We start from the raw sequence: 26,245 nt of genomic DNA on the forward strand, positions 1-26,245 counted from the left end.
GTGTGTGAACTGCAGCAAGTACAGTGAACGCAAATTTCCTTTATTTTAATACAAAAATGCACTTTTCTACATGTGCACTGGTTTGCCAACTCTTTGGTACAGTACACTATTTGATATTTGGAACCTCAATTTAATAAACCATATTTGTTAAACTTAACGTGATTACCCAAACCAATGATTTTCTAGTAGTTTGGATAAACAGAAGCATACTGTACAACCTGCACAATAGCAAGGCTCAGTTTTACATTTTGTGACTGAAATGTACCGTCAATACCAAACTAAATATCCGTATAAATTAAATGAGGAGATTGTATACCAGTTTTAAATCAGTTTAACCATGGCTTGGCAGAAGGACGAAGAGAATATATTTCACCTCTCGGGCCCTATTAAAATGAAGAAATCATAACACTTAATTTAAAATTTATCCAATGATGAATGGATGAGGCAAACAAAAGGGCTTTTCCCATCAGGTTTAATAGTCACACACAAAATGTAAAGCATTCTCTTGTTTTATTTGGAATTTCCCTACTTCCCTCTATACAAGAACCTTTGATGAAACTTTCGACAAAGGCAGCAGTGAAATTTCAGAAACATTTTCAGTTCTCCTAGGCCAAATGACCATAATCACAGTGTAACAATACATGATCTGCTGTCATCTTTGGCTGGGGTTAGGCTAACAGGTTACTGACTAGCCAAAAGCCTAGGAGGTTACAGTCAAAGCCACTACAGCCTGTGGTTTGGACTTTCAGCTACAAGCCAAATACAGGAATGTTTACCACCACAGAACCTCCAGGTGTGTGACAGCATTAACTTCCATAAATTTTATAGACAAATGAAAAAATTAATCTACAAAACCTGGACCTAGTTATATTATTACACACAATACACACATTTTATTATACTCTACACAAAACCAAAGTTCTTGGTCTTAATGGCTAGTAACAGTTTTTGTTTGAGAATCTGTTTGGAGGAATAAAGTGGGACGTATAGACGTGAGATGCAGGTGTTTGCAGTTGGAAGGTGTTGATCATCGGGTGGTCTAATGGTGATTGATGGCATTGGTTGGAAACCTTCCTCACTGGCAGGTAATGATGGGCTTGATGTCCAGAAGTAAACCTAAAAGTCCAGGAAAAAAAAATCACATCCATCAGCAAATTAATTTCAATACAATTCACCCCTCAGTGCTATTGTTACCTGTTTTACCAAGATTAAATGCACTTTTTCTGGTTAAAATCTACAACACTATAATTTCCAAGCCCAATAAAAATTCACTTCAGAGTCATACCAGATCCTGTCTTTCTGTCATGCTCATCTTCTCCACAATGGACCAGAACCACCGCTTGAATTGTAATAACTTCTCAGCATTTTCCCCTATTGCAAAAAAGTAAGTTTTAAAATGTTACATTCTTGTGTCTGGGACTAGCCTGGAAATATTAATCCCATGTCTGAAATGCTTAGTGACGTCTCTACTGAAAAGACTCAACTTAAGAAATTACAAGCGAGAAAGAATGCAACCTTCTGACTCCTCTGGGGAAAATGTCCTCAACTACTGGGGGAGTCAAACAAGATTTACAGCACAAGTGAAGGGATGGCAGTGTTGATGAAAACAGAAGTATCCCATGGAGAGGTAATTACACAGGCAATTTCAAGGTTGCGGGGGGGGGGGGGGGGGGGGGGGAAGAAACCCCCCCCAAAAGGCCAGATGTTTTCCCATCAGGAGGAAGAAAAAAAATCACCCCAGCCACTCTGACGGCAGGCCAGTAAGCTGGACCAGCAGACACCAAGCAGCAGTTGTGTGTGACTAGTTAGGCCAGGATACTGCCCAAGGATGGAGGAACAGAAAATACAAATTTAAACTTCACACCATCTCATTCACAATGAGCAGGCAAATTATGTTCAAATTCATTAAGCACTACCACCTTCCCACTACCTAAAATGACTTTATAAAATTCATCTGAAATTCTAAAGAAGCTTGAGCAGTTTGCTTCACACAGGTTGATGCAATACATAATTCTAAATATCCTTGTTTTATATTCATTGTTCCATACACAAGACTTGTATCCAATAATTAAAACTTATTAATTCATCTCAACTTCCCCTACTTAGCCCAAAGTAGATAGTTGTTCCATACCAGACTCATCATTGAAAGATGTATAGCTAATTAGCATCTGAACATTCACTTCTCCACATCCATTGACCAAGAGCCTAAAATCTTCTGCTGTTAGATCTTCTAGTGAATTTTTAGGAAGTACATCCAGCAGTCCTTTCCGCATAGCCTGTAAATTGGCAAATACTATTATCACTAATAGCAATATTTATTAAATAAAAAGCAACTGCGATCAGTGTACAAATTGCAACATTTAAAAAATGAGTTTACAGAAACAGTGATGATTTTAAGGAGGCCCTTAGAGGTCCACTGTACAGGAGATCAGCAGCTTAAAAAAATGACCTACATTGATGGCTAAAAACAGAAGAATTTGCATTGAACTAGATGAAATTAACCAACGTATGATTGATTGGTTTGTTAGGACAGGCTACTGTGTTGAGGACGCAGTCTGTGAACTTAAGTTCTGCTCAAAAATGCTTAGAGAGGTCACAGCTAGGTCAGGGGGATCTCACAAAGGAATTATCCCATTCACAGATCACTTATGCCATTTGTATGGCATTGTAGGCAGTGTGGATGAAAACATAAAATTACAAAGGGATATTGATAGATTAAGTGAATGGGCAAAACTGCAGCAAATGGATTTCAATGTAGGCAAATGTGAAGTCATCCTAAAAGGGATAGAACAGGGTACTTGCTAAATGGTGAAAAGCTAAAAACAGTGGAGGTCCAGGTACATAGATGATTAAAATGTCATGAACAGGTACAGAAAATAATCAAAAAGGCTAATGGGATGCTGGCTTTTATATCTAGAGGACAATACAAGGGTGCAGAAGTTATGCTGCTGCTTACTAAACCCTGATTGGACCAAACCTGGAGTACTGTGAGCAGTTCTGGGCACCACACTTTAGGAAGGATATAAAGGCCTTGGACGGAATGCAGCATAGGTTTACCAGAATGATACACAACTTCAAGGGTTAAGTTGCGAGGAGAGATTACACAAATTAGGGTTGTATTCCCTAGAATTTAGAAGTTTAAGGGGTGATCCGATCGAAGTTTTCAAGCTATTAAAGGGGAACAGATAGGGTAGAGAGATATAAAACTATTTCCACTGGTTGGGGATTCTAGGACTGGGGGCATAGTCTAAAAATTAAAGCCTGACCTTTCAGGATTGAAGTTAGGAAACATTTCTACACACAAACAGCAATTGATGCTAGGTCAATTGTTAATTTTAAATCAGATTGATAGCTTTTTGTTAACCAAAGGTATTAAGGGATATGGGGTAAAAGCAGGTATATGGAGTTAGGTCACAGATCAACCATGATCTCATTGAATGGCAGAACAGGCTCAAGGGGCTGAATGGCCTACTCCTGTTCCTATGTATCTGAAGTGTAAATATCAAGCTACAAGATTGCCATTTACGAATACACAAATATGTTGTGATTTCGGCCTCCATTCCAACAAAAAATGTAGTTTAATTACACTTGGGGGAAAAAAAATGCAAAATCTTGTTTCTTGGACAAAAAATGACTGCCTTAAAAATTAAGAGGGAAAATCTGAATGCTGGAAATCTCCAAGTCTTCAGTTCTGATGAAAGGTACAAACTCAAATCATAACCCGTCTTTTCTCTTAACAGATCCAGACTGCTGTATTCCTTGCATTTTGTATTTATTGCATACTTCCATCCAGTGATTCATATATAAATAACAAAAACAGCAGAAAATAGGAATAACTAGCAGTGGAGAGTGACCACTAAATTCTCACTCACTTCCCTCTGTCTCCACACTAGCTCAACTCCACTTAAATATTAGCAAAACATCAGATGTGTCATTTTAGTAATGCTCAGGTTAAGTAAAATTAATAAACTTGAGATTAACTCAAGTATATAATCAATTGCTGTGAATACAAGTGTACATATGAATGATAACATTACCAATTTTTATTAAAGCACTAAGCTGCATTTTACAACCACAGAACTATTTTTTGAAAAACAAATTACCAGCAGCTTTCAGTTTGTGGGAAAAAAAGCTATTATTGATGCATGCCATACCACCAAAGTATTGTTACAGCTTAAACTGTAATCATAGAAACAATTTTGCTAAATAGAAATACAATATAAAACTGAGACTGAAGCACCTCATTAATCTTTGGGTCATTTCCATAAATGCCCTGTGCATTGAAATTTGCTAATGTTTTAACAAGATACCACATTATAGGTAATGAACAAACTTGTTTTTAGATAGCACCTTCCACATTTCCAGGATGTTCAAAAGTGCTGAAGTGTAGTCACTTTTGTAGGCAAATGCTGCAGTTAATTTGTGCACAAGGTCCCACAAACAACAATCAGGAAAATGACCAGTTACTCTGTTTTGAAAGTGTTGGTTGTTTTGAAAGTGTTGGTTGAGGGATAACTATTGGCCAGGACACGAGAAGAACTCAATTGCCTTTCTTCAAATAGTGCTATGGGATGTGTTTTATATCCAGCTGAACTGGCAGATGGAGCTTTGGTTTAACATCTCATCCAAAAAATGACACCTGACAATGCAGCACTTCTTCAGTTTGATGAGTCAGCCTAGGTTACTGGTGGGGGGATATATAATTAGTGAGAAATTTACATAAGCAGGTTCATTTTAAATGTAGACATAGGAATTGATAATTGAAATATAAAGTTAAGGACAGAATGCATGACATTAAAATGGCGACAATCATATCTGCGTGCTGTGGTCCAATTATCCTCCACACTCTGACCCCACTTTAACTGTACACAACACTTGGTCTTGAATCAGTGTACAATGCCATGAGAGGCATCCCAGTACATTAAAAATATTGCAAGCACACATTTCTTGTCTAACTTCCCACGGTCAGAAGTTTGTCACGTTTTGTGTGCCAATTAGCACGGACATTGTCTATGTAAACATGTAAAAAATTACTTGTAACAATGCAGTTCAGGCTCTGGCCAGTAGGTAACTTTGTAAAAGTTTCTGAAGTCTTTCTCCTTACCATCATCTTGTACACTAAAAAAACATTTTCTATTTGTTTCTATTAATGTCCTGGCTTTAGAATCCCATAATTCAACTCTAGAATAATCCTCATCTCTCCAACCCCCACCCCATTCTTTATATCCCTGCTAAAGTTATTTTCCCTATTCTTTCTCAATTTGTACACTTTCCCTTAAAATACAGATGTGGAAACAAACTGCTGCTTTAGGCTCAGTGAGCTTAAATCAGTAAATTCAGCCACATGAACTTAGGAGGATTCTAAATTCAAACCTCAATCTACACTCAGCCAATCTCTGCTGAGGCATCACTAGGTGCAGTTAGCCCAGGTTCCATTCCCTGATCACTACCCAGACCCTTACGTACACATGTGGATATAGAATGAGATGACGAGATTAGTCGCTGCTGTGATAATCACAAAGTTGTGTAGCCTGCTGACACTTAGTCAAGGCGAACTATGGTACTGAAGGGTGCCCAGTGTACATGGAACCGTATCAAAATAAAAAGAGCTAATACTTTCAGGAGAGGACAGGAGGAAACGCAAACAAAAGAGTGTAAAGTCAAAGAAAACTACATTTTAAACCAGTGGTACTGTCTTTTGTGAGGAGTTGTTTTTTGAAGACCCACCAGATATTGTTAAGTGTCAGTTAGACCAAGTGGTAGCATATTCACCTCCAAGTCTAATGTTTGAGTTCAAGCCTCACTCTAGGACTTGAGTACATAACTTTGAATAACTTTTGGCAGTGTACTAAAAAAAAAGCATTGCATTTTCTTGCACGAGGCATTAAATTGAGGTCTTGTCTGTCTGTTCAGGTGGGCCTAAAACACCCCATGGTATTAATCACTGAGTTTTCCTGGCCAACATTTAGCCCTCAATCAACACCACCATCAGAAATTAAGTGGGCATTTATATCATTTGCTGTTTGTGGGATGTTGCTGTGTACAAATTAGCTGTCAGGTTTGTGGACATAACAATTGTGACTACATTTCAAAAGTATTTCAGTCGATGTGAATCCCTTTGGGACGTCCGGAGGATGCGAAAGGTGTTACGCAAGTGCAACTTGTTGTTCTACTAAATGCGGGATCTTTTGAGATTTTATGAGAGCGGTGTGGGGTGGTGGGGAGAGGAGAAAGAGTCCAGGAGAACATGGCGTCTTGCCACTGATACCAGAAGAGCACAACACTGGGACCCAAGAACTGGGGGTCTGAGAGATAGATGTGGGAGCACAATTTAATTTTCCTTTGTTTAAAAAAAAAACTGCCATGACCCTGCACTACCAAACTGTGGTATGATGTCAGAAGAGTCAAGGGACTTGTCTGTTGTGCAATGGTGTTGCTCTGCTCCTCTGGAGTTCTCTACTTGCACATGGTACAAATGGAAAACAAAAAAGGGTAAAAAAAAAGAGCCCTGAAAATTATTTACTTGCACATGTGTAAAAGGCAACCAGAAAGAGAACACACAAAAGTCTCTGTGCTCACAGGTTGCTCAAGTCAGGGCGCCAAGTACAGGACAGGACGTGGGCAAGTCTGGGGTTATATACGAGTGAGGGAGCTTGTATGTATGGACAAGAGCACAGTCATGGATGTGTTAAGTTTTATAAGGAAAGGTGGTAGGGAAGTTATTGGGTTGACTGGACGATGTGCAAGTTTGTTCATTTTTTGGGGGTGGCTCACAATGTTTATTACATGTTAAATTCCATTTTGAGCAGTTAATGGGAACCATAAAAGTGGGGAAAAAACTTTTGTTAAACAGTGCCTTTTCATGCGTCAGAAACATCCTCAAGAGCTTCATACTCAATAAATTACTCTGGTGTAGTTAATTAGGTGGTCAAAAGCAGTAGCCATTTTACATACAGCAATGTCTCAAAAAGCAACTAAATTAATTATGTGAATCAGTTTTTGCTTTTGTAGTGGAGAGAAATTTCTTCTAGAATGTGATAGGTCGACTCACCGATCAGACTCTGAACAGAAGAGAGACAAAAATTAGTTGATCACCTGTGGCGTTGCACAGAGGAGTCAAGACTATGTGCAGCCTTCAGGTGAAGCAAGTGAAGGGGTATGGAATAATTGGACCAGTGCATAGATGTAATTCAGTCCCTATTTTAAAGCCATAGGGGTCGATTCTAACTGGAGGCATAGGGCAGGAAGGAACCCCCCCCCTTATGCTGGCACTGGGAGGGAGGCACAAGGCCAGGGCAGGGGAGGTTCAAGGACTCGTTGCCAGGCCTGCAGGCAGCACACCTGCTTCTCTTCGCATACAAGGATTCCACAGAAGTGTGATTTTTAAATAAATTTCTAGCCACTCCGCGGACTCCTGCTGTGGTTTTGCTGTTAGGTTTGGCCCCGTGCAGAAGTTAAAATGCTATCCTGTGCCTGAATTATGATAAGTAAAGATGGTGGGGGCAGGAATGCGTTGGGAACGTGCTCTGACAGCCCCACTATCTGCACTGTTCTTTACAGGCTGGGGGCATCTAAAATTTACCCGAGTCAGATAAAAGGCAGCAAACATTTTTAAAAACACCATGGCGGCATTTCAGTTCAATTTATTTTAAACCCAACAACATGATTTTCTTTCCAGTTTTGAAGAAGGGTTTCGACCCGAAGCGTCAACTCAAATTTCTCTCCACGGATGTTGCCTGACCTGCTGAGTTTTTCCAGCATTTTCTGTTGTTATTTTTAACATGATTTACACTTCAGTTTACCATTACAAATCTGTTTTCCAGCCAAAACAGCTCAACTACCACATGATCAGTGGGATGGGAGTAAAACAGCATTCCTGTCAACAAGGAACAAATGAAGAATTGCCAGCAACCAAAATCTCCTGAAACTAGTTTGGGCAAAGTATCAAATTCTCCAACTTCCCAGCAAAAAAACCTCACCTGCTACCAAGGATGACAAGGAGAAGCATCACTGTGTAGATATGCCCTGACAACATCCCGGCTATCGTGAAGACTTGAGCTCCAGAACTACCCATGCCTCTAGCCAAGCTGTTCCAGTACAGCTACAACACTGGCATCTAGCCGACAATGTGGAAAACTGCCCAGGTATGTCCTGTCCACAAAAAGCAGGACAAATCCAATCCGGCCAATTACCGCTCCATCAGTCTACTCTCAATCAGCAAAGTGATGGAAGGTGTCATCGACAGTGCTATCATGTGGCACTTACTCACCAATAACCTGCTCACCGATGCCAGTTTGGGTTCCGCCAAGACCACTAGGCTCCCGACCTCATTACAGCCTTGGTCCAAACATGGACAAAAGGAGCTGAATTCCAGAGGTGAGGCAAGAGTGACTGCCCTTGACATCAAGGCAGTATTTGACCGAGTCTGGTATCAATGAGCCCTAGTAAAACTGGTCAATGGGAATCGGGGGGAAAACACTCCACTGGCTGGAGTCATACCTAGCACAAAGGAAGATGGTTGTGGTTATTGAAGGTCAATCATCACAGCCCCAAGACATCGCTGCAGGAGTTCCTCAGGGCAGTGGTCTAGGCCCAACCATCTTCAGCTGCTTCATCAATGACCTTCCCTCCAACATAAGGTCAGAAATGGGGATGTTTGCTGATGACTTCAGAGTGTTCAGTGCCATTCACAACTCCTCAGATAATGAAGCAGTCCATGCCCGCATGCAACAGGACCTGGACGACGTTCAGGCTTGAGCTGATAAGTGGCAGGTAACATTTGTGCCAGAGAAGTGCCAGGCAATGACTTATCTCCAACAAGCGAGAGTCTAAACACCACCCCTTGACATTCAGTGGCATTACCACCGTCGAATCCCCCACCATCAACATCCTGGGGGGGGGGGTCACCATTGACCAGAAACTTAACTGGACCAGCCACATAAATACTGTGGCAACAAGAGCAGGTCAGAGGCGGGGTATTCTGCAGCGAGTGTCTCACTTCCTGACTCCCCAAAGCCTTTCTACCATCTAAAAGTCACAAGTAAGGAGTGTGATGGAATACTCTCCACTTGTCTGCATGAGTGCAGCTCCAACAACCCTCAAGAAGCTCAACACCATCCAGGACAAAGCAGCCCGCTTGATTGGCACCCCCTCTGCCACCTTAAACATTCACTTCCTCCACCACTGGCGTACTGTGGCTGCAGTGTACCATGTACAAGATGCACTGCAGCAACTCGCCAAGGCTTCTTCGGCAGCACCTCCCAAACCCACGACCTCTTCCACCTAGAAGGACAAGGGCAGCAGGCACATGGGAACACCACCACCTCCAAGTTCCCCTCCAAGTCACACACCATCCTGACTTAGAAGTATATCGCCGATCCTTCATCGTCGCTGGGTCAAAATCCTGGAACTCCCTAACAGCACCGTGGGAGTACCTTCACCACACGGACTGCAGCGGTTCAAGAAGGCAGCTCACCACCACCTCCCATAAAAACGAATTAAAAAAATGGTGCTTGTACCTCAGGCAAGGGATAAAATCCAGCAAACTATTTAAAAAAGACAGTGAAGACACTGTTGCTCGATTCTTTTACTAAACATAACAGAAGGTAGGTGGGATTAGTTGTGGCTAGTTATATAGAACTGCAGAGGCAACAGTAACCAAAATCTTGTTAGAAAATTTAATTCTAGTATCAGATTTCAAGGTGATTATCTGCCATCATTGCAAATCTAATCAGGAAGCCCTACTTGGCAGGGACATTACCAGAGAAGAAAAAAACCCATTAAAATTTATTTAAAACCATCCAAATGCAAAAGAAAGTGTTGAAATAAGGGTACACATTAAAACAAAGCCAAATTGGCAAGGACAAATCAGCTAAGCAAAGATATTTTACCGACTTAAAAGAAAATAGTTCTCAGGAGAACAGGGATCGGCACAGTCTCAGCCAAAGGTAATGAAAGCTGCTATCAGAGCAGCCAAAAGGAGAAGATAGCAGGTAACTATGGTAGTAATAACAGTTAAAAAAAAAAAAAATCTTGCTAAGTGTCTAGAAAGCCATTAAGGACTGCACAGTTCGTTGAAGGATTCCTTAGGGCAGATTCAAGTGGACTCTCAGAATATGGCAGAGGTTTTAAAATGGCTTCTTTGCATCAGAGAAGACAATACTGAGTTACCAATAGTACACGGTACAGTTGACACTGAAGTAAAAGGTGTCAAAACTAATGCGGATATAGTCCTGGCTATGGGGTTTCAACAGATCGGGCTGCTGGTCCTGATCGCATTTATTAGAGGGTGCTAAAAGAAACGGGAGCTGTGCTTGGTGAGCGCATTACTCATTTAACAGCTTGCTAGGGTCTGGATTGTTCCAATGGACGGACGCCCATGTGGTGTCAATATACAAAAAGGACAATAAGTCAGAACCAAGGAATTAGCTTGAATTCAGTTATAGGCAAGATGCTGCAAGAGGTCATTACAGATGTACTGTATGACAACCATGACAGAGAAGGGATTATTAAAGACTCTGAACACTGCTTCTGAATTTTTTTGAGAAGTTACTAAATTGGTGGATGACGAGGTGCCGCACAATAGGCTAACTAATGAACGGGAGCCCTGTGGGATTAGCGGGCAGACTTTAGGTTAGAAAAGGAATTGGTTGCATTCTTTTAAGTAGAAGGTTCTTAATAATGGTAGTGGTTTTGTGTGGACTGTCACTAGTGGAGTCCCACAGGGATCAGTGTTAGGGCTGTTACTCTTCATCATCTTTATAAATGATGTGGATGAAGGAATCAGGGAAATTACATGCAAAATTTGTGTGGGTGTTCGGACTGTGGATGAGAAAAATAGATTCCAAGAAGATCTAAATCTAAATGTTCAAAATTATGAAGTGTTTACACTGGCAGGACCATCAGTAACCAGAGGACACAGATTCAAGATAATTGGTAAAAGAACCAGAGGTGAGGCATATTTTTTTGACGCGTGTTATGATCTGGAATTCACTGTCTGAATGGGTGGTTGAAGCAGATTCAATAGTAACTTTCAACAGGGAACTGGATAAATACTTGAAAAGGAAAAGTTTGCAAGGCTACGAGGGAAGAGCAGGGGAGTGGGACTAATGGCTCTTTCAAAGAGTGGCCCTCTTCTGTGCTGTAAAAGCTAAAATTCTAAGATTCCATGATCTAGATGAGATAGGAGATGGTCTCACATCTGACATGTCATTTAATATAGTTAACTGTAGTGTTACGCACGTGGGTAGGACCCATATATACAGCAGGCAGAGTTGAGAACTTAAGGCTGTTGAGCACGAGAAAGGCCTAGGTATCATAGTACATGAATCTCTAAAGGTTCACAACCAGTCCCATGAGGTTCTAACAAAATCAACTAAGAGTGCAAGGATGTGTTGCCAGGATGAACAAATAAAAAACCCCACTATACTGCCCTTTAATAAGACTTCATCTAGAATACGGTGTCCAGTTTTGGTCCCCTCACATTTGGGGGGGGGGGGGGGGGGGGGGTGATAGAGGCCCCAGAAAAAGTAAAAAGTTCAAACGAGGACCACTAGATTGATACCTAGTTTTAAAAAACCTTAGTTACCACAGGCTGAGATATCTTGGGCTTTTTAACTCTAGAAAAAATCATAGACTTCAAGGAGATTTAACAAATCTTTAAAATAATGAAAGTATTTCATTCGGTCCATGTTGATAGACTATGGGTTAGATAGGTTAGGAAGGACCAGAGAACACCCGAATACGTAGGTTAGATGTCAGAAAGTATTTCTTTTTACAGTCATGAACCTATGGAACATGTTGCTGGCTTGTGCAGCGAGTGTGGATTCAAATGTTCAAAAGAGAGCTGGATGAACTCCTAACTGACTGACATCACAACATATAAAATGTAGCTGGGATATTGGGGATGTATCTTCCAGTCACTGTAGCCTCCTGGAACTGGTTTGATTACCTTTGGGCTGAGGAATTTCCCCAGTGTTTCCTCCCCATCTCAACTGGCCTAGGGTTCTTATCTCTTTCTTGCCTTTCCCAGAAGTGTGTGTGGCTGGATTGAGGGTAGGGGGCCAAAGATGGAGCACATGGTATGCATAAGTTGCAGCACAACAATATGGGGCAGGTTTGATGGTCCAGCTGTCCTTTTCGTGTCCATTGCTTCTGTACCTTCGCATAGCACAGAGACCATTTAATCCAGCGTGTCTGTACAGGCTCTTTGCTACAACAATCTAAAACCAACGTTACTGCAGACTTCTGGAGCTTGTTAGATTGCTTTTGGGTGTCAGAGATAAAATTCCTCAGATTTACTTCCTAAATAGGTCCAGGGTTGTTTTTCTCTTTTTTTTTTGCATCTCCCAGGAGATTATGTAAAGGCGTTGGGGGGGGTGAAGAGGGAAGTTGGTGCAGGTAGATGCAGTTGTTTCCACCCCCCCCCCCCTCCCCCTGTGCTCCTTTTCAAATGTAGACTTCAGCTAATCATTCAATTATACTTGGCAGGAATAGCATTTAAGGTATAGGATTACTTTTCTGTCAATTGTTATTGCAAAAATTGAAGAAACACCTGATACCTGCATCATTCTTATTGCAGTGAGCCCAGAATAACACATTTAAATCCTTTTATAATCTTGGGAATTTCCAAACCTCATTAACAAGAATCGCTGAAGCACAGTTTCTATACAACAAAGTGTTTCCATAGCACTGTAACAGATTTGCTGTTTATGGTGGTCTCAATGAATTGATTTCAGAAGTGTTCTTTCCAACAAAAGCAACAAATTTGCATTAGAAATAGAAGGACTTACATGAAGAGGCTGCTCAGCAACCACCAACATTCGGTACTCTGCATATTTCCTAACATACTCATAAACATTCAAAGGAGTGACTGGGATGTTGGCTCCACCAGGAACAAGTTCAACCTGCAGAGAAGAAAAACATCTTCAGAATTTTTTTTTGACACGAGTAAACCGCTACATTTACTGAAAAGTTAGGAAAGGATATTATATTTTTAATCTACAGAAGCACTGGATCAGAATGCCTTTCCTTTGGACAGTAGAATATCACTGTTCAAAGCAAAAAAAAGTCTACAGCTTTATTTACAACAGGAAATTGCTGTCAAATAAGAGACTTTTAATCGCATCCTTTCATAAAAGAACCTAATCAAATCAATGAAAACAAAACGGAACATAAACTGTGTGCAAACTTTGTGGCATTGGCTATGTGTACAATCTATTTAATTGTTTGATTATAAGCATGGTCTTTCTTATCCTTCGAACATAACTTAATTTCCACATATAAATGAATAGGCTACTATCCAACTGGGAAGGGGGAAATAAAAACGATGAGTCACTGGATGCTCTGAGCACTTCAAGAGAAATACTACTCAGCACGTGAGAGAGAGTAGGCAAATTCTTTGACTGATGTTAGAGGAGGCTGAGAGAGATTCAATCGTCTCTCTAGTTGTGCAAACATAAAACTTGGGCTTGAATAGGGCACCTTAGTGAGAATAATTCTTTGAATACTTCATGCCTACTGCTCAACTCTGCATCTTGGTGTGGCAGCTTAGGAGGCGTGCTTCTCCATCAGTTGGAAACCCTGGAGTTGTGCAGAGAAGAATCGAGCTTTTACATTCAAGTAAGTAGGCTTGCCTACCAGCAAACAAGTCAGCTACACTAAGCTCTTGTACTGAATTTGGTACATGCTATACACTTTGAAAAGGTGTGCAACAATGAAAGTCAGGAAACAGAGCAACTGGTAGCCTACGAACCTTGTGCATACTGATGAACTTTCTACAGACTAGTAGAATCAGAACACTATGGCACAGAGATGGGCCATTGTAAGTCTGCCCCAGTGTATTTCTCAACATGGGCCACTTAGTCTAATCATACTCTCCTGCTCACTCCCCATACCCTATAAAATATTTTTTTTTTATAAAAGTCTTTCAAGCAACTAATTCTCTAATAAAATAATGTTTAAACTCGGCTTTAACTGTTTATGGCAGAATTACATTCTACCCTCCCGTTAAAATTTTAGGATAGATTTTGTTAGGCAAGGGTATCAAGCAGGCACTTGGTGAACTTATCCCAAATAATATCTATTACAAAATTATACCAAATTAGATCGTGTTATTAGACAAGGCTTTTAAAGTGATACATGCCATAAATGTCGCACATTCATTCTGTAGTAGTTATAATTGCAACTTGCAACAAATCCATTAATGTTCTCATTCATCTTTTAAAAATTAAACTAATTTTACTAACTGCAAAGTGTCACACAAAAGCCATCCTACCTGCCCTCCACCTTCTTCCTTACAAAGATCAATAGCAAAAGCTAGGTCCATTGCTGCAAAGACTGCATATGCATCTTGGCTTTGAGAGGCGAGGATAAGTTGGCGTAAACTTTCATACATCACATGATCAAAGAAAGCAAAATCATGCCAATTCACCTGGAAAGTTAAAAGAAATTATTTTCAAATCAAGTAAGTCCTAATACTAAATAACAACAGAAAATGCTGGAAAAACTCAGCAGGTCAGGCAACATCCGTGGAGAGAAATTTGAGTTGACGTTTCGGGTCGAACCCTTCTTCAAAACTGGAAAGAAAACAGATCGAAGGCAGGGCTGCGATCGGACAAAAGAAGTGAAAGAAACAAAAGAGCTAGACGAGATGGTAATAGGCTGAGATTAGGTGTAAAGTGTACTGGCAGGGCAAGAGATAGCTGCCAGGTGTGAGAGAGAAACAAAAGGAAAGGGGGGGGCGGGGGGGGAAAGGAGTGGAAAAATTACAAGAAAAAATGTGTAATAGGGGCCGAGGTTATCATCTGAAATTGTTGAACTCGATATAGAGTCCGAAAGGCTGCAGAGTGCCTAATCGGAAGATGAGGTGCTGTTCCTCGAGTTTACGTTGAGCTTCCGTGGAACAATACAAGAGGCCAAGGACGGCGAGGTCAGAGTGAGAATGGAGCGGTGAATTAAAATGACAGGCGACCGGAAGCTCGGGGTCACCCTTATGGACTGAACGGAGGTGTTCCGCAAAGCGGTCATCCAATTTGCGTTTGGTCTCCCCAATGTAGAGGAGACCGCATCGTGAGCAGCGAATACAGTATACTAGATTGCGAGAAGTACAAGTAAATCGCTGTTTCACCTGGAAGGGGTGTTTGGGGCCCTGGACAGTGGGAAGGGGGAGGTATAGGGGCAGGTGTTAAATCTCCTCCGCTTGCACGGGAAGGTGCCAGGCGAAGGGGAAGGGCTGTTTGGGGTGATAGAGGAGTGGACTAGGGTGTCTCGGAGGGAGCGGTCCCTACGGAATGCTGAAAGGGGAGGGGAGGGGAAGATACGTTTGATGGTGGTATCACTTTGGAGGTAGCGGAAATGCCGGAGGATGATCCGTTGAATGTGGAGGCTGGTGGGGTGAAAGGTGAGGACAAGGGGAACCCTATCGTGGTTCCGGGAGGGAGGGGCAGGGGTGAGGGCAGAAGTGCGGGAGATAGAACTGACACGGTCGAGGGCAGTGTCAACCACGGTAGAGGGGAATCCTCGGTTGCGGAAAAAGGAAGACATGTCTGAAGCACTGGTGTGGAAGGTGACATCGTCGGAGCAGATACGGCGGAGACGGAGAAACTGGGAGAATGGAATAGAGTCCTTACAGGAAGTGGGGTGGGAGGAAGTGTAGTCCAGGTAGCTGTGGGAGTCAGTGGGCTTGTAGTGAATATTGGTCGATAACCTATCCCCAGAGATGGAGACGGAGAAGTCGAGGAAGGGAAGAGTCAGAGATGGACCATGTGAAGGTGAGGGAAGGGTGGAAATTGGAGGCAAAGTGAATGAAATTGTCAAGTTCGGGGCGAGAGCAGGAAACGGCACCGATACAGTCATCAATGTATCGGAAAAAGAGGCGAGGGAGGGGACCAGAGTAGGACTGGAACAAAGATTGTTCCACATAGCCCACGAAAAGGCAGGCATAGCTAGGACCCATGCGGGTACCCATGGCAACACCTTTGATTTGGAGGAAATGAGTGGAGTTAAAGGAGAAGTTGTTCAATGTGAGAACAAGTTCAGCCAGGCGGAGGAGGGTGGTGGTGGATGGGGACTGGTCGGGCCTCTGTTCAAGGAAGAAGCGGAGCGCCCTCAGGCCATCCGGGTGGGGGATGGAGGTGTAGAGGGATTGTATGTCCATGGTGAAAAGGAAGTGGTTGGGGCCAGGAAACTGGAAACTGTTAAAGTGGCGGAGGGCATCCGAAGAGTCGCGGATGTAGGTGGGAAGAGACTGGACAAGGGGAGAAAAGATAGAGTCAAGATAGGAAGAGATAAGTTCCGTGGGGCAAGAACAGGCTGAAACAATATACTATATATCTAAAACTACTTAATAGAAGTTGATACTTACTTTTCTTCCTAGCAGAACTTTAATAACATGCCTATTTAGGGTTATAGGGCAGAGTTCATTTTGTAGTAGACATAGACCCAATATCCTGAAAGGAACGCAAGAGTATATTAATGATGTTTAATTTTAAAGTATGAACCGGCAATATCCCCAATACAATATATTCATAATTGCTAGGGGTATAACTCCATAATACTGTCGCATCTCAATTTACCTGCCGATATTACGGAAACAATTGAGGCGTGCTTCTGTGTTTTTGCCTGGTCTTGGTGAGTAGAATCCTCGCTTTCCAGGCTGGTAGAAGAGCGGCGCATTGTCATCACCATCATCTGGCTCATCCAATTCCATGTCGACCACACTTCGACTAGAGCCATGCCGTTTTCTAGTGTCCTGCTGCAGATCAATTTAAAAAAATCATCTACAGCTTTAAGAAGCATCAGTTGGAGCAATGCTACACATTTGTTCGCTAATTTAAACTCTTGCTTTTCTCTCCTCCTCTGCTTCACCAGAACCCCAAAACAAAATAGCCCAGGAACTCTCAGCAGTGTAAGCATAGACTAACAACTCAAACATTAGGCCAGAGAATAAATATAAAACGTTAACACTGGAACTCAAACCAGCTACTGCTGGCTTCTGTAGTCGAAAATTCAGTTTGTTGCCAACAATGGATTGATTACTAGCAATAAAAGCTGATGAAAACAGAACCATGAACATGGAGGTCATACAAAATATATAATAACACAGCCAGATAATAGTACTTAACGTGTACTTTTCATTAAGGAAAGTTTTCCTTTACTGTAACACTTCTATAGTCTCAAAACACAAATGGTTTGATTTAGTCACAGGAATGCAATTTTCCTCTACCTGAGATTTCTCTGATGAATCGAGCAATCCCAAATCCAATATACTATCGGCACCATTTTCCCTGTAAAAAAAAAAAAAATTGCAACATTTAATGGGACATATTTTAAAAACACAAATACAGCATTAGCTAGGGTTATAATTTTTCAAATGTATTTTACCTTCCATGTGCAATGATAAGTTCCATGGCCTCATCAACCCTTGCTCTTAATGAGTCTTCACTAGCTAGAAGCAGCAAGAGCTGTGCAGGGGACAATTCCAGTAACATTCCTGTGATCTTACTGGCAAATGCCTGAAATAAATAATTTCAATTAATACATTACAACTTTTTATTCCAAGTTAAATTTACATAATTCACTTTAGAAAATTTTCCAAAATAAATCCATCCTTGATAAGAATCTACAAGTAAAGATTATTACAAAGTGGATTGACTAAATTTACAGTACGTTATACATACTGGCTGCATTGCTTGAACCCGAGGATACAGCCGTTCTCCAAGTGCTTGCCGATGGGCTGGCAGCGGATCTGGGTCATCACTAGGATTTCCTTCTGATGCTGGCCGGAAAGGTCTGGTATCTATGGAAAGCTGCCTTCGCGATTCCCTACAAAATTGAGAACAAAGACTGACTTTACTAATCATGGATTGTATTATATCGGAACAACTGGCTTCAGAACATTTATACTCGCATTATTTCTTCAATACGCCACTAAAACTAACCTGGAAACATGAGCGGTAGCATCCTCCTACTGTATTAAATATCTCAAAAAATGTGGAAATCTACCTAAGTAATAAAATTAACATTTGTGCATGCTTTCTGCATAGAATACTGTAAGACATTGCTCAATTAAAAAAAGGTCACACAAGAGCTGGACTCATTTGTTATACAGCTTTACATCGAGCAAGAAATAGGCTATTCAACCCATCAACTTATCTTTTAGGATCCAATCCAATTCAGTACAGCAAGTAGAAAATGTGCTGACAAGTTTATTCAGTGCCTTGTTGATGTTTGTCATGTAATTCTACAGTGCTAGCATTTTATTGGCTCAGGTGCCTGCCAGACATTGTGTAGTTAAAAAGGATGACACTGGCCATTATCAGATGGCCATTTTAAGTTTAGTGGGACATCATGAAAGCTGATTAAATGTTTTGGATTTGTGGTTACTGCAAAAGGTTTATAAAAATACAGAATATCATGAAAATTCCATGCTTTGGATTTTCACAAACCCTGGTCATAGGGGCATAATCTTAGCAATTGGATTGAAACAATTGGGAGTACAAGCTTGTAAGCTGACAAAGTTAGTGAAGCACATGTTTTACAGATGCACTAACCATTCCCAGCAAACATACTTCAAAAAAGAATCTACATAACAGATCACTTGTCAAGTTTTATGACAATTAGTTTCAATCATTGAGACAGCAACTGGACAGTACTGATCATTCATGTTACATGTAAAGAACATGGATGTGAAGAGGGGACAAGATTGGACAGCAAATAGGAAAGATTTTTAGGCTGAGCTGTCAAGTTGGCAGTGGGTATATACTACATAAGCTGGAATCAGGTTTCATGCAACTGAGGAAAAAACAAGCTCATTTATAATCGCTGATATAAAATTCTGCCGTTGTTGGGTTTCTTTGCAAACTGCAATTTTGAGAAAGCCAAGAAAACTATTTTGTTAAATATATTTAAGTGGCAATGCTATAATATTACTTTACTTGAATTTGAACCGAGAACACCAATGTAAGGTCATAAAATTGTTTAGGGTTGAACCACATAATTCTCCTCTCGTCAATTAGGGGACTGAATATACACTCATATCACACCAAGACCCGGCCTCTGAACCAAACGTTTTTATTTAAGACAGGCAAAGGAACAGTATACAACAGTGAGCCACACACACCTTTCTTTCCGCCTTGATATATATAATAGCAAAGACACTAAGTCAATTGTCGCTTCATATCATACTAAGCCGTTTGCATCCGAGAACAGTTATAATCTAACAGCTCATACTCACCGATCTCTGTCTCGGCGAGAGCCTGCTCGCATTCCACCACTTCTCCTCATTTCCCTTTCTCTCTCTCTTTCCCGTTCTCTCTCTCGGTTCCTCAGTCGCTGCATTAAACCTAAACCAAAAACAACTATTTAAAAATTTAACTTCTGTGCTCAGTTTAATTAGTTCTGTTTACAATACTTATTTAAGAAAAACAGCCAGTACCACTGATTCAATTAATTTTACAGGACCACAACATTTTTATTTTTTCCAGATTTCAAAGTTTATGTTGAAAAATCTACAAATATATTTCTAACTGCAATATATATTTCTACTTCTGAGATGATCCGAACCCCATCTCTCTCCATATGTACATACCACTATGAAACTAGAAGATCCAACAGGGTAGATTTTGTAAATCCTGTCCTGCATTATAGACACAAAATACAAAGTACTAACCCTAGGGTTGAAGTGATCTAACAACTGTTTTTGCTTAAAAGATTATGCAATGAATTTGCAAAGATAGCTTGGTCATGAGGGACATCAGCAGCTTGACCATCACATGCTTCATTATTTAAGAAACAGAGACCAAGTTCTAACAAACAATAATTCACAGACATTGGCAAAGCATTTGCCATTTTAAATTCTATTTTCAATGTTCTGGTTGTTTCATTATCTGTTCCTTTGATGTAATAACGATCAGTGGGGTTTGAGGCAAAATGACGTGGAAAAGGCATCCACTCGAGGATTAATGATGGCCTGGTATGATTGATCAGCAAGTAACAGGTACTGCAATTTTTCCGGAGTATTGCAGATACTAGTTATGCCCACCAAACTTCTCATATTGATTAAGATGCAGGATATGTTTATGGCATTCAACATTAAGATGCTGGTACAGCCATTAAGTTTTCTTCCAATGACAAGTGAATTGGCCAATGACTTAAGTGACTGCACACACATACGGTTTATATTTTTTGTGAAATACTTAAAAAATCACATACTGGTTTGTAATCCCTTGCTAGCATTCTGTATACAGTCCAGGTTTGGCAATTTTTCACTGGACAGAAATGCTTGTGCAATTGCGGTGTAAAAACTTCGAGCCACTCCACTACCCTCTCCTGGCTCATCTTTGAAAGTGACCTTCACCCTGTGCACAGTCATTGGAGTTGTAGTGCATCTGCGACCGAAGTGATTATTCAGTTGCCTCATTGTTTGCTGAATCAAGAGATCACGATCACGATCAACCTGAAACACCACAGAAATTAATTGTCAACATTCTTTTTTTTTTTGGCTCTAATTAATATTTCCAAAATGCTGTGAACGACTTACAATAATGAAATGAGTGCAAGTACTATCCCAATGAGTACAGGAAACTTCCATTGTTTAAAAAAAAAACTTGTGAAAAAAATGATAGAAACAGACAGGTCCCGATTAAAACAGGCTTTTAAACAGCATACATTCATCCCTGTTTAATAGCTGGGACATCAATATTTCAGCTAAATTCAGTTTAAGGCATCTACAAACTGGCAAAAATCTTACATAACCCAGGAAGTTCCCAGGTTTTATTCTTGGACTGCATGAAAGAACTATTGTAACTAGCTAAAAGGTGGGCACTATAATTGTTTACATTTTTAAGCCAGGAAAGAAGAAACTAATCACAGGTTTCTCAGTGCTGACTGTCACCAAGTTACCCATGCTGGAAAATGTGCACATGGGAACTGGGGTTGGGTGAAAGTGGCCTTAACTGTGATGCCCCCTACGGTCACGTACCCTACTGACGCTCATTGCCCAGGCTCATTTGTGTAAATGGCTACGTGAGCAAAGGACTGAAGAGCTGCCAGCACCCATGCAAACGTCACCAGCTCCAGAAGAGCGGGGGGGAAAAATGGGAATACAAATTCATGTACGAGTTACTTTTATTACAATAATAAACACATTTGTGTGTTTATTAAAAAAAACTTACAAGACTATAATAACCACTGTGTAAACATACAATAAATAATCTTATACTACCTCCTAACCAGGTTTAAAAAAGGGACAAACAGGTGGCCAGAGACAAGAAAAACATGTAGGAGGTATCCAATCAGCAATCATGAAATCAAGCTAACTTTTCTGTTACCTCTAAAGTTAGGTCTCTAGACTGAGCATTTCTTAGTTTCTCCATTTCTTGCCGGAATTTCGACTCTTTCACTTCAAACCCACCAAGCTCAGTCAAAATCTGTCGGAGGAAAATTTCACTCTACATTATTTGAAGTGCTGCATAAAACTACATTAAGTTTAAAAATAATGACTAATTTCAGAATTATCCAGTTTTCTATACTGGTGTTGGAATGCTGTTTTAAATGTCATCCTTACCGATCCAGGTTCAGCTCCTACATCTTCCATAAACACTCGCCCAAAGAGTTCCAAAGACAGGCGCCAACGTCCTAACAACATGTCATGAGAAATCACCATTCCCATGAAACTACACTGTGGCCTGGGAATTAATAAAAATAACAAGGAAAGAGTGATGAATTTCCAAGTGTAAGCTATATAGTTTGAATTGGAGAATATGGCAAAATAGTCCTTTAACATAGCTTTGAGCCATTTTGAAAGTCAACTAGAATTTAATAGAAAACCCAGGTTACTGCAAGTTTGTGAAGAACAGTTACCTGAATGATGTAAGTGGTGGTCCTTCACTTTCAGTAAGCCCAATCTCAGCTAGTAAACTGCTTTTTAGTTGTGCTGCAAGGTCTTGAGCAGATGGCCCGATTCGCGAGTTTTCAGATTCATCTTCTGGTAATACTTGCTCATCGACTGCCTTCCTCTGCCGATTCTGCATACTCATAACATTCTTCAGGTTAGAAGAGTAAGACATTTTTGTGGGAAGCACCTGAAGAATAGGACCACAGTATTGCAGTAGATTAGCAATGTTCGGATTAAAAAAACATTTATTTAACTAGGCTCAAAGTTTAATGAACTATGCTTGCAGTAAACTCTGTTTCTTGAAGGAGGCAGAGAAAGGATAGAATAACCAAAAGCAGAAGACTGAATCACTTCCAGGAGTTTTGATAGAATGTAGATGAAAGCCTAGTAAAGTTAAGCCAGTGAATGCCATGCTATATTTTGGGATGTTGTGAATACCACAAAAGGAACCACTGTTGTGTACCAACTGCCTTTTCTCAGGATAGTTTCCATAAATAAAGTTAAAACATAAGTATGCTTAACTGACTGAGAAATTTAAAAATTGTAGCTGATCACAAGATAGCTCCCTAAATACTGGGCATCAGAAAGTTTTAGCCCTTCAATTCCTTGCTGAAAAATAATACAGGAATTAAGCTCAAAAGGGCCAACATTCTTGAGTTCAATTTCCTCTCTCTACAGGGAACCTTAAGAGTGTACTCCACCCACCCTGTAGAAAAACTAGTGTTTACAGCTGAGGGGGAAAATAAACTTGGGAAATACAAAAACCTGTTCTTTGCTGTGTCTTCTCCGGAACAAAATCCAGAGAGATGAGCAGTCAGATGCTGTGGCAGGAAATGGCAGAACAAATAGTACTGAAGGAGTACTTCAGAAAGTCTTACAGGAGGTCCCTTGCCCAACACCTTACTCTTTTGTAAAAGCTGCTCAGTTGGAGGTACTTAGCGGCTGAAACCACTTTCACATTTCTATACTAATTAGAATTAAAATCAGTGCCAAGTCAGAAGTGACATCATCAGATCATGCCAACAGTTAGTGTTGAAACTATTAGTAATGGATGACTCAGTCACTCACTCTTAACTGTTATTACCAATGACTGCAGAGCCCCTAGGTTCAAGGAGGAAACACGTCCTGGAAAACCCAAGCTTCTTGCCATATCAAATAATACAGACCACCACTCGGGCAATAAATTTTCTTTAAAACATTTGAGAGCAGTTGATTATCTGTCTGACCTGAAGAGATAATCTATGGCTGAATCAGCATCAGTGACCAAACTGTCATGTGTCTTCACCCAACATCCACACAAGCACGTGCACACTTTCTAACATAGGTGACTGGATAGCTATCAGGAACAGTAGCCCCGATTGATTTTTCCTTCCACAGCCCAGAGGTGCTGAAGCCAACCTAGCGGTCACGAGCTAATACAGCACAAACTCAATCAAAGTTAAGAGCTTCTAGTTCACTTGCCTTTACCAAGTGAGCAGGCTGAATAAATTTTAAGCAGAATGATTAAGTTTTGAGCAGCTGTAGTAAGACTACATGAAGGCCAACAGCCCCGCAGGGGCACTCTTCATAGAGCACAATTGATGTATTGGGAAGCACTGTGTGGTCAGCTGCAGAGTTGAAAAATAGACCCAGAAGTGTCTTTAATATGCAACACCCAGCATGAAGAAGGGTTCCAATTTCTCTACGAGCCTCCCAGAAAAATCCAATTTGCGATCAACAGCAAACTACTAAAAGCAGTTGGTAAAAAGTCAACCAGTGAGAAGACCAAATACTGTATAGTGACAATAGAAGACAGTTAACGTCTGAACAACTGCAGTTAAGAATGTTATGCAAGTCTTTGTTATGAGAGGAGGAATTATAAAAAGGTTCCATAAGGGCCTGTAGTAGAATCTTCTATAATTACCCTTTTGAAGACCGACACGACACCCAAAATAGATCCAGAATGTAGCCCACAGCGTGGAAAGTTCTAGAATAAGGTTTTGATTATCACTCAAAATGCTATTGAGTATGAAAATGCCAAGAAAATCTTAAGAGTACCTTAAATAGCATTTCTTTGCATGTGCATTAAAACAAGATGGAAGTAGTTGACTGGAACTTGGTCAGGGTAAATATTTTTAAACAGCCTGTGGCTAGTCTATGGGTGACAAAGATCACTGGGAGAATTTATGTTCAGTTAAATATATGGGGACGGAGTTTCCGCTAGGTTGCGCTGGTTTTGTCAGCGTAATTCACCCAAAATTGGCCAAACCAGCGCAAAAGATCACGGAATTTCAAGTGCAAATTGAGTTACCGCGATCTTTTGTGCTAGTTTAATAAACGCACTAGAAGCTGGCCTCGCCCCCAGATTGAATCAATCACCAGTGTTTCTAATTGCGCCTGTTTGCCGGCCTTTGAGGAGGCTTTTAAAATTAAACTTTTTTGGCACAAGGACACTAATAATCATGTTTTAAAAGCTTTTACTTTTTAAAAATGTACTAAGTAACTGACTACTGTACACCAATGTAACTAGTAAATGGTTCTGTATAGCATTTTAAAGCCATTTTCAGTTATTTAAAATCGGGTTACTCACAGGTGGTGAACTAGACACTGATTAAAAATGCTTATTCTGTGATTTAACCCATTTTCAGCTGCATTAATAAATACGATTTTAATGCTATTTTTAAAATAAAAATTATGTTGTAGAACACTTCCTGATTGCGCTGGTTCATGGCAGATTTTACATTTGGCGATATATGGAGGTGTTTACGTGAAAATTTAAGCAAGAAAAAAACTGCCAAAATTAGTGCCATTTTGGGCGCAACTTCTGCCCAGATTGCACCCAAAGTGGAAACTCTTGGCCTGGATCTTGATTCAACATAGAAAGTTTCAATTTTTAATTCAGACCAACAGGTACAAAGTCGTAACTTATCAGATTGGGTTGAAAATGTTCTGATTGCGCGTGTTCTGATGAGTTGGCTATCCTTTCCGAAAGGCAAAAACAGGAGTTCTCAGAATTTTACTAAAGTTTCCTAAATATGTAATCAGGTACAACTGTGCAAATGTTCCCTACTGCTATACTTCCTGCATGCACTGATGTGCCAAATGCTGATCCTAACCTCTACTGACTACTGCAAAAAATAATGAACCTGGCCAAACTACATTTTTTTTTAATATAAAAAGGGTCTTGGTAAACAAGCAACTTTTTAAACCTGCATTTCACACTATTTTGAAGAAAATAACGCATTAACATGTAACAAAAATATGTCAATTAGTTAAGCTTCATAAATCTCCCGTTATAGTAACACAGGATGGTCCCAAGAGTCAAAATGAACAAAGATGATACACAGATGAGAAAGCTATTTTTGAAGATACTGAATTACAAGTATTCATGAAAATCTTACCTCTAAGCAGTTTCTATCCACAGTTACTTCAGTTATACCTTTTCCAAGGCCCGAAAAGGATGAATATAGTCCTTGGCTTGGGCGACCAAATAAATCTTCCTTTCTGGCATTGGGCTATAGAAAGAAAAGGGAAAGAACTCAAACACCTAACTAAAAACATTCCTCCCCCCAGAAAATTAATAAGTCTTTCCAACATGAATCTTCTCCGAAAGCTCAAGCACAGTAATACAATTTGCATAGGTAGCTGCTACTTCAGTTTATTAGCACTGTTACAGTAAGAAACTTACAAAAAAGTGTCCGTGAATAGACCATTCAGTGCTACTGCATTTACCTGTAAAAGGTGAGGTTGGTCTGCTAGAGGAATTGCTTCAGCTAGAGAAACTTCAAATGGATTTGGTGGAATACAGCCGAGGAAGGTCATAGAATCAGAACGTCGGAAGAATGGGTGATTTTGGCCTGCTTCTGTGGACAGTGTCTCATCATCCTTGTCATGGAGACCAGAACCTGAATGGAAAAAATAAAATCACTGAGATCACAGCATGCATGCAGTCACACCTATGAACAAACTAACTAGTTCAGTAATGATATGCAAGACAAACAAAAATGGACTTATCCAACAGGATAAAACTGGAAATATTAATATTGCTCACAAAAAAAGGTATTTATTAAGTCGATATAAGCTGTGCAACGACTATGTCTGCACCTAATTGGAACAACTGTTTTCAAAATGTCATTGGGCTTTGAAAACAGCTGTTGCATTTAATGTATGGCACTTGTATAATACATTAATTACTAGGCACCTCTACCTCTCTCCCCAATCCAAGCACATATCAAACACAGCAAGGTATTTAGGAAAAATGGGAGATGAGGTATGGGGGAAATCCCAGTTATATCCATAAATAAACATAATAAATCAGCACACTGAGTCAACCCCTCAATCAAGGTCACTGGCATGTCTGCTCTACTGCTT

The 26,245-nt window shown here is 40.4% G+C and overlaps 1 protein-coding gene across 10 annotated transcripts in view; it reads right to left on the reverse strand.

Moving 5' to 3' along the window:
- Window positions 1-19: 19 nt before the first annotated feature.
- ubr5 (ubiquitin protein ligase E3 component n-recognin 5) overlaps window positions 20-26,245 on the reverse strand; it is a 167,358-nt gene continuing 141,132 nt past the window's right edge. For 6 of the 10 annotated variants that reach the window (XM_085993475.1, XM_085993473.1, XM_085993472.1 and 3 more), the window contains 18 exons: window positions 25,607-25,779; window positions 25,276-25,389; window positions 23,799-23,861; window positions 21,862-22,082; window positions 21,566-21,686; window positions 21,330-21,428; window positions 20,212-20,455; window positions 19,235-19,358; window positions 17,679-17,823; window positions 17,383-17,513; window positions 17,225-17,285; window positions 16,575-16,753; window positions 16,364-16,448; window positions 14,276-14,431; window positions 12,792-12,905; window positions 2,132-2,276; window positions 1,286-1,371; window positions 20-1,116 (listed from right to left, as the gene is read on the reverse strand). In XM_085993475.1, the coding sequence (XP_085849601.1) occupies window positions 904-1,116; window positions 1,286-1,371; window positions 2,132-2,276; window positions 12,792-12,905; window positions 14,276-14,431; window positions 16,364-16,448; window positions 16,575-16,753; window positions 17,225-17,285; window positions 17,383-17,513; window positions 17,679-17,823; window positions 19,235-19,358; window positions 20,212-20,455; window positions 21,330-21,428; window positions 21,566-21,686; window positions 21,862-22,082; window positions 23,799-23,861; window positions 25,276-25,389; window positions 25,607-25,779 (2,474 nt within the window). In that variant the 3' untranslated portion in view covers window positions 20-903. The remainder of the gene's footprint in view (window positions 1,117-1,285; window positions 1,372-2,131; window positions 2,277-12,791; window positions 12,906-14,275; window positions 14,432-16,363; window positions 16,449-16,574; window positions 16,754-17,224; window positions 17,286-17,382; window positions 17,514-17,678; window positions 17,824-19,234; window positions 19,359-20,211; window positions 20,456-21,329; window positions 21,429-21,565; window positions 21,687-21,861; window positions 22,083-23,798; window positions 23,862-25,275; window positions 25,390-25,606; window positions 25,780-26,245) is intronic. The other 4 variants (XM_085993481.1, XM_085993477.1, XM_085993474.1 and 1 more) reach the window with 3 other exon arrangements.

Source organism: Somniosus microcephalus, chromosome 7 (assembly GCF_052327205.1).
Source record: "Somniosus microcephalus isolate GS21.2 chromosome 7, FLI_Smic_1.0, whole genome shotgun sequence".
Classification (NCBI taxonomy): Eukaryota; Metazoa; Chordata; class Chondrichthyes; order Squaliformes; family Somniosidae; genus Somniosus; species Somniosus microcephalus.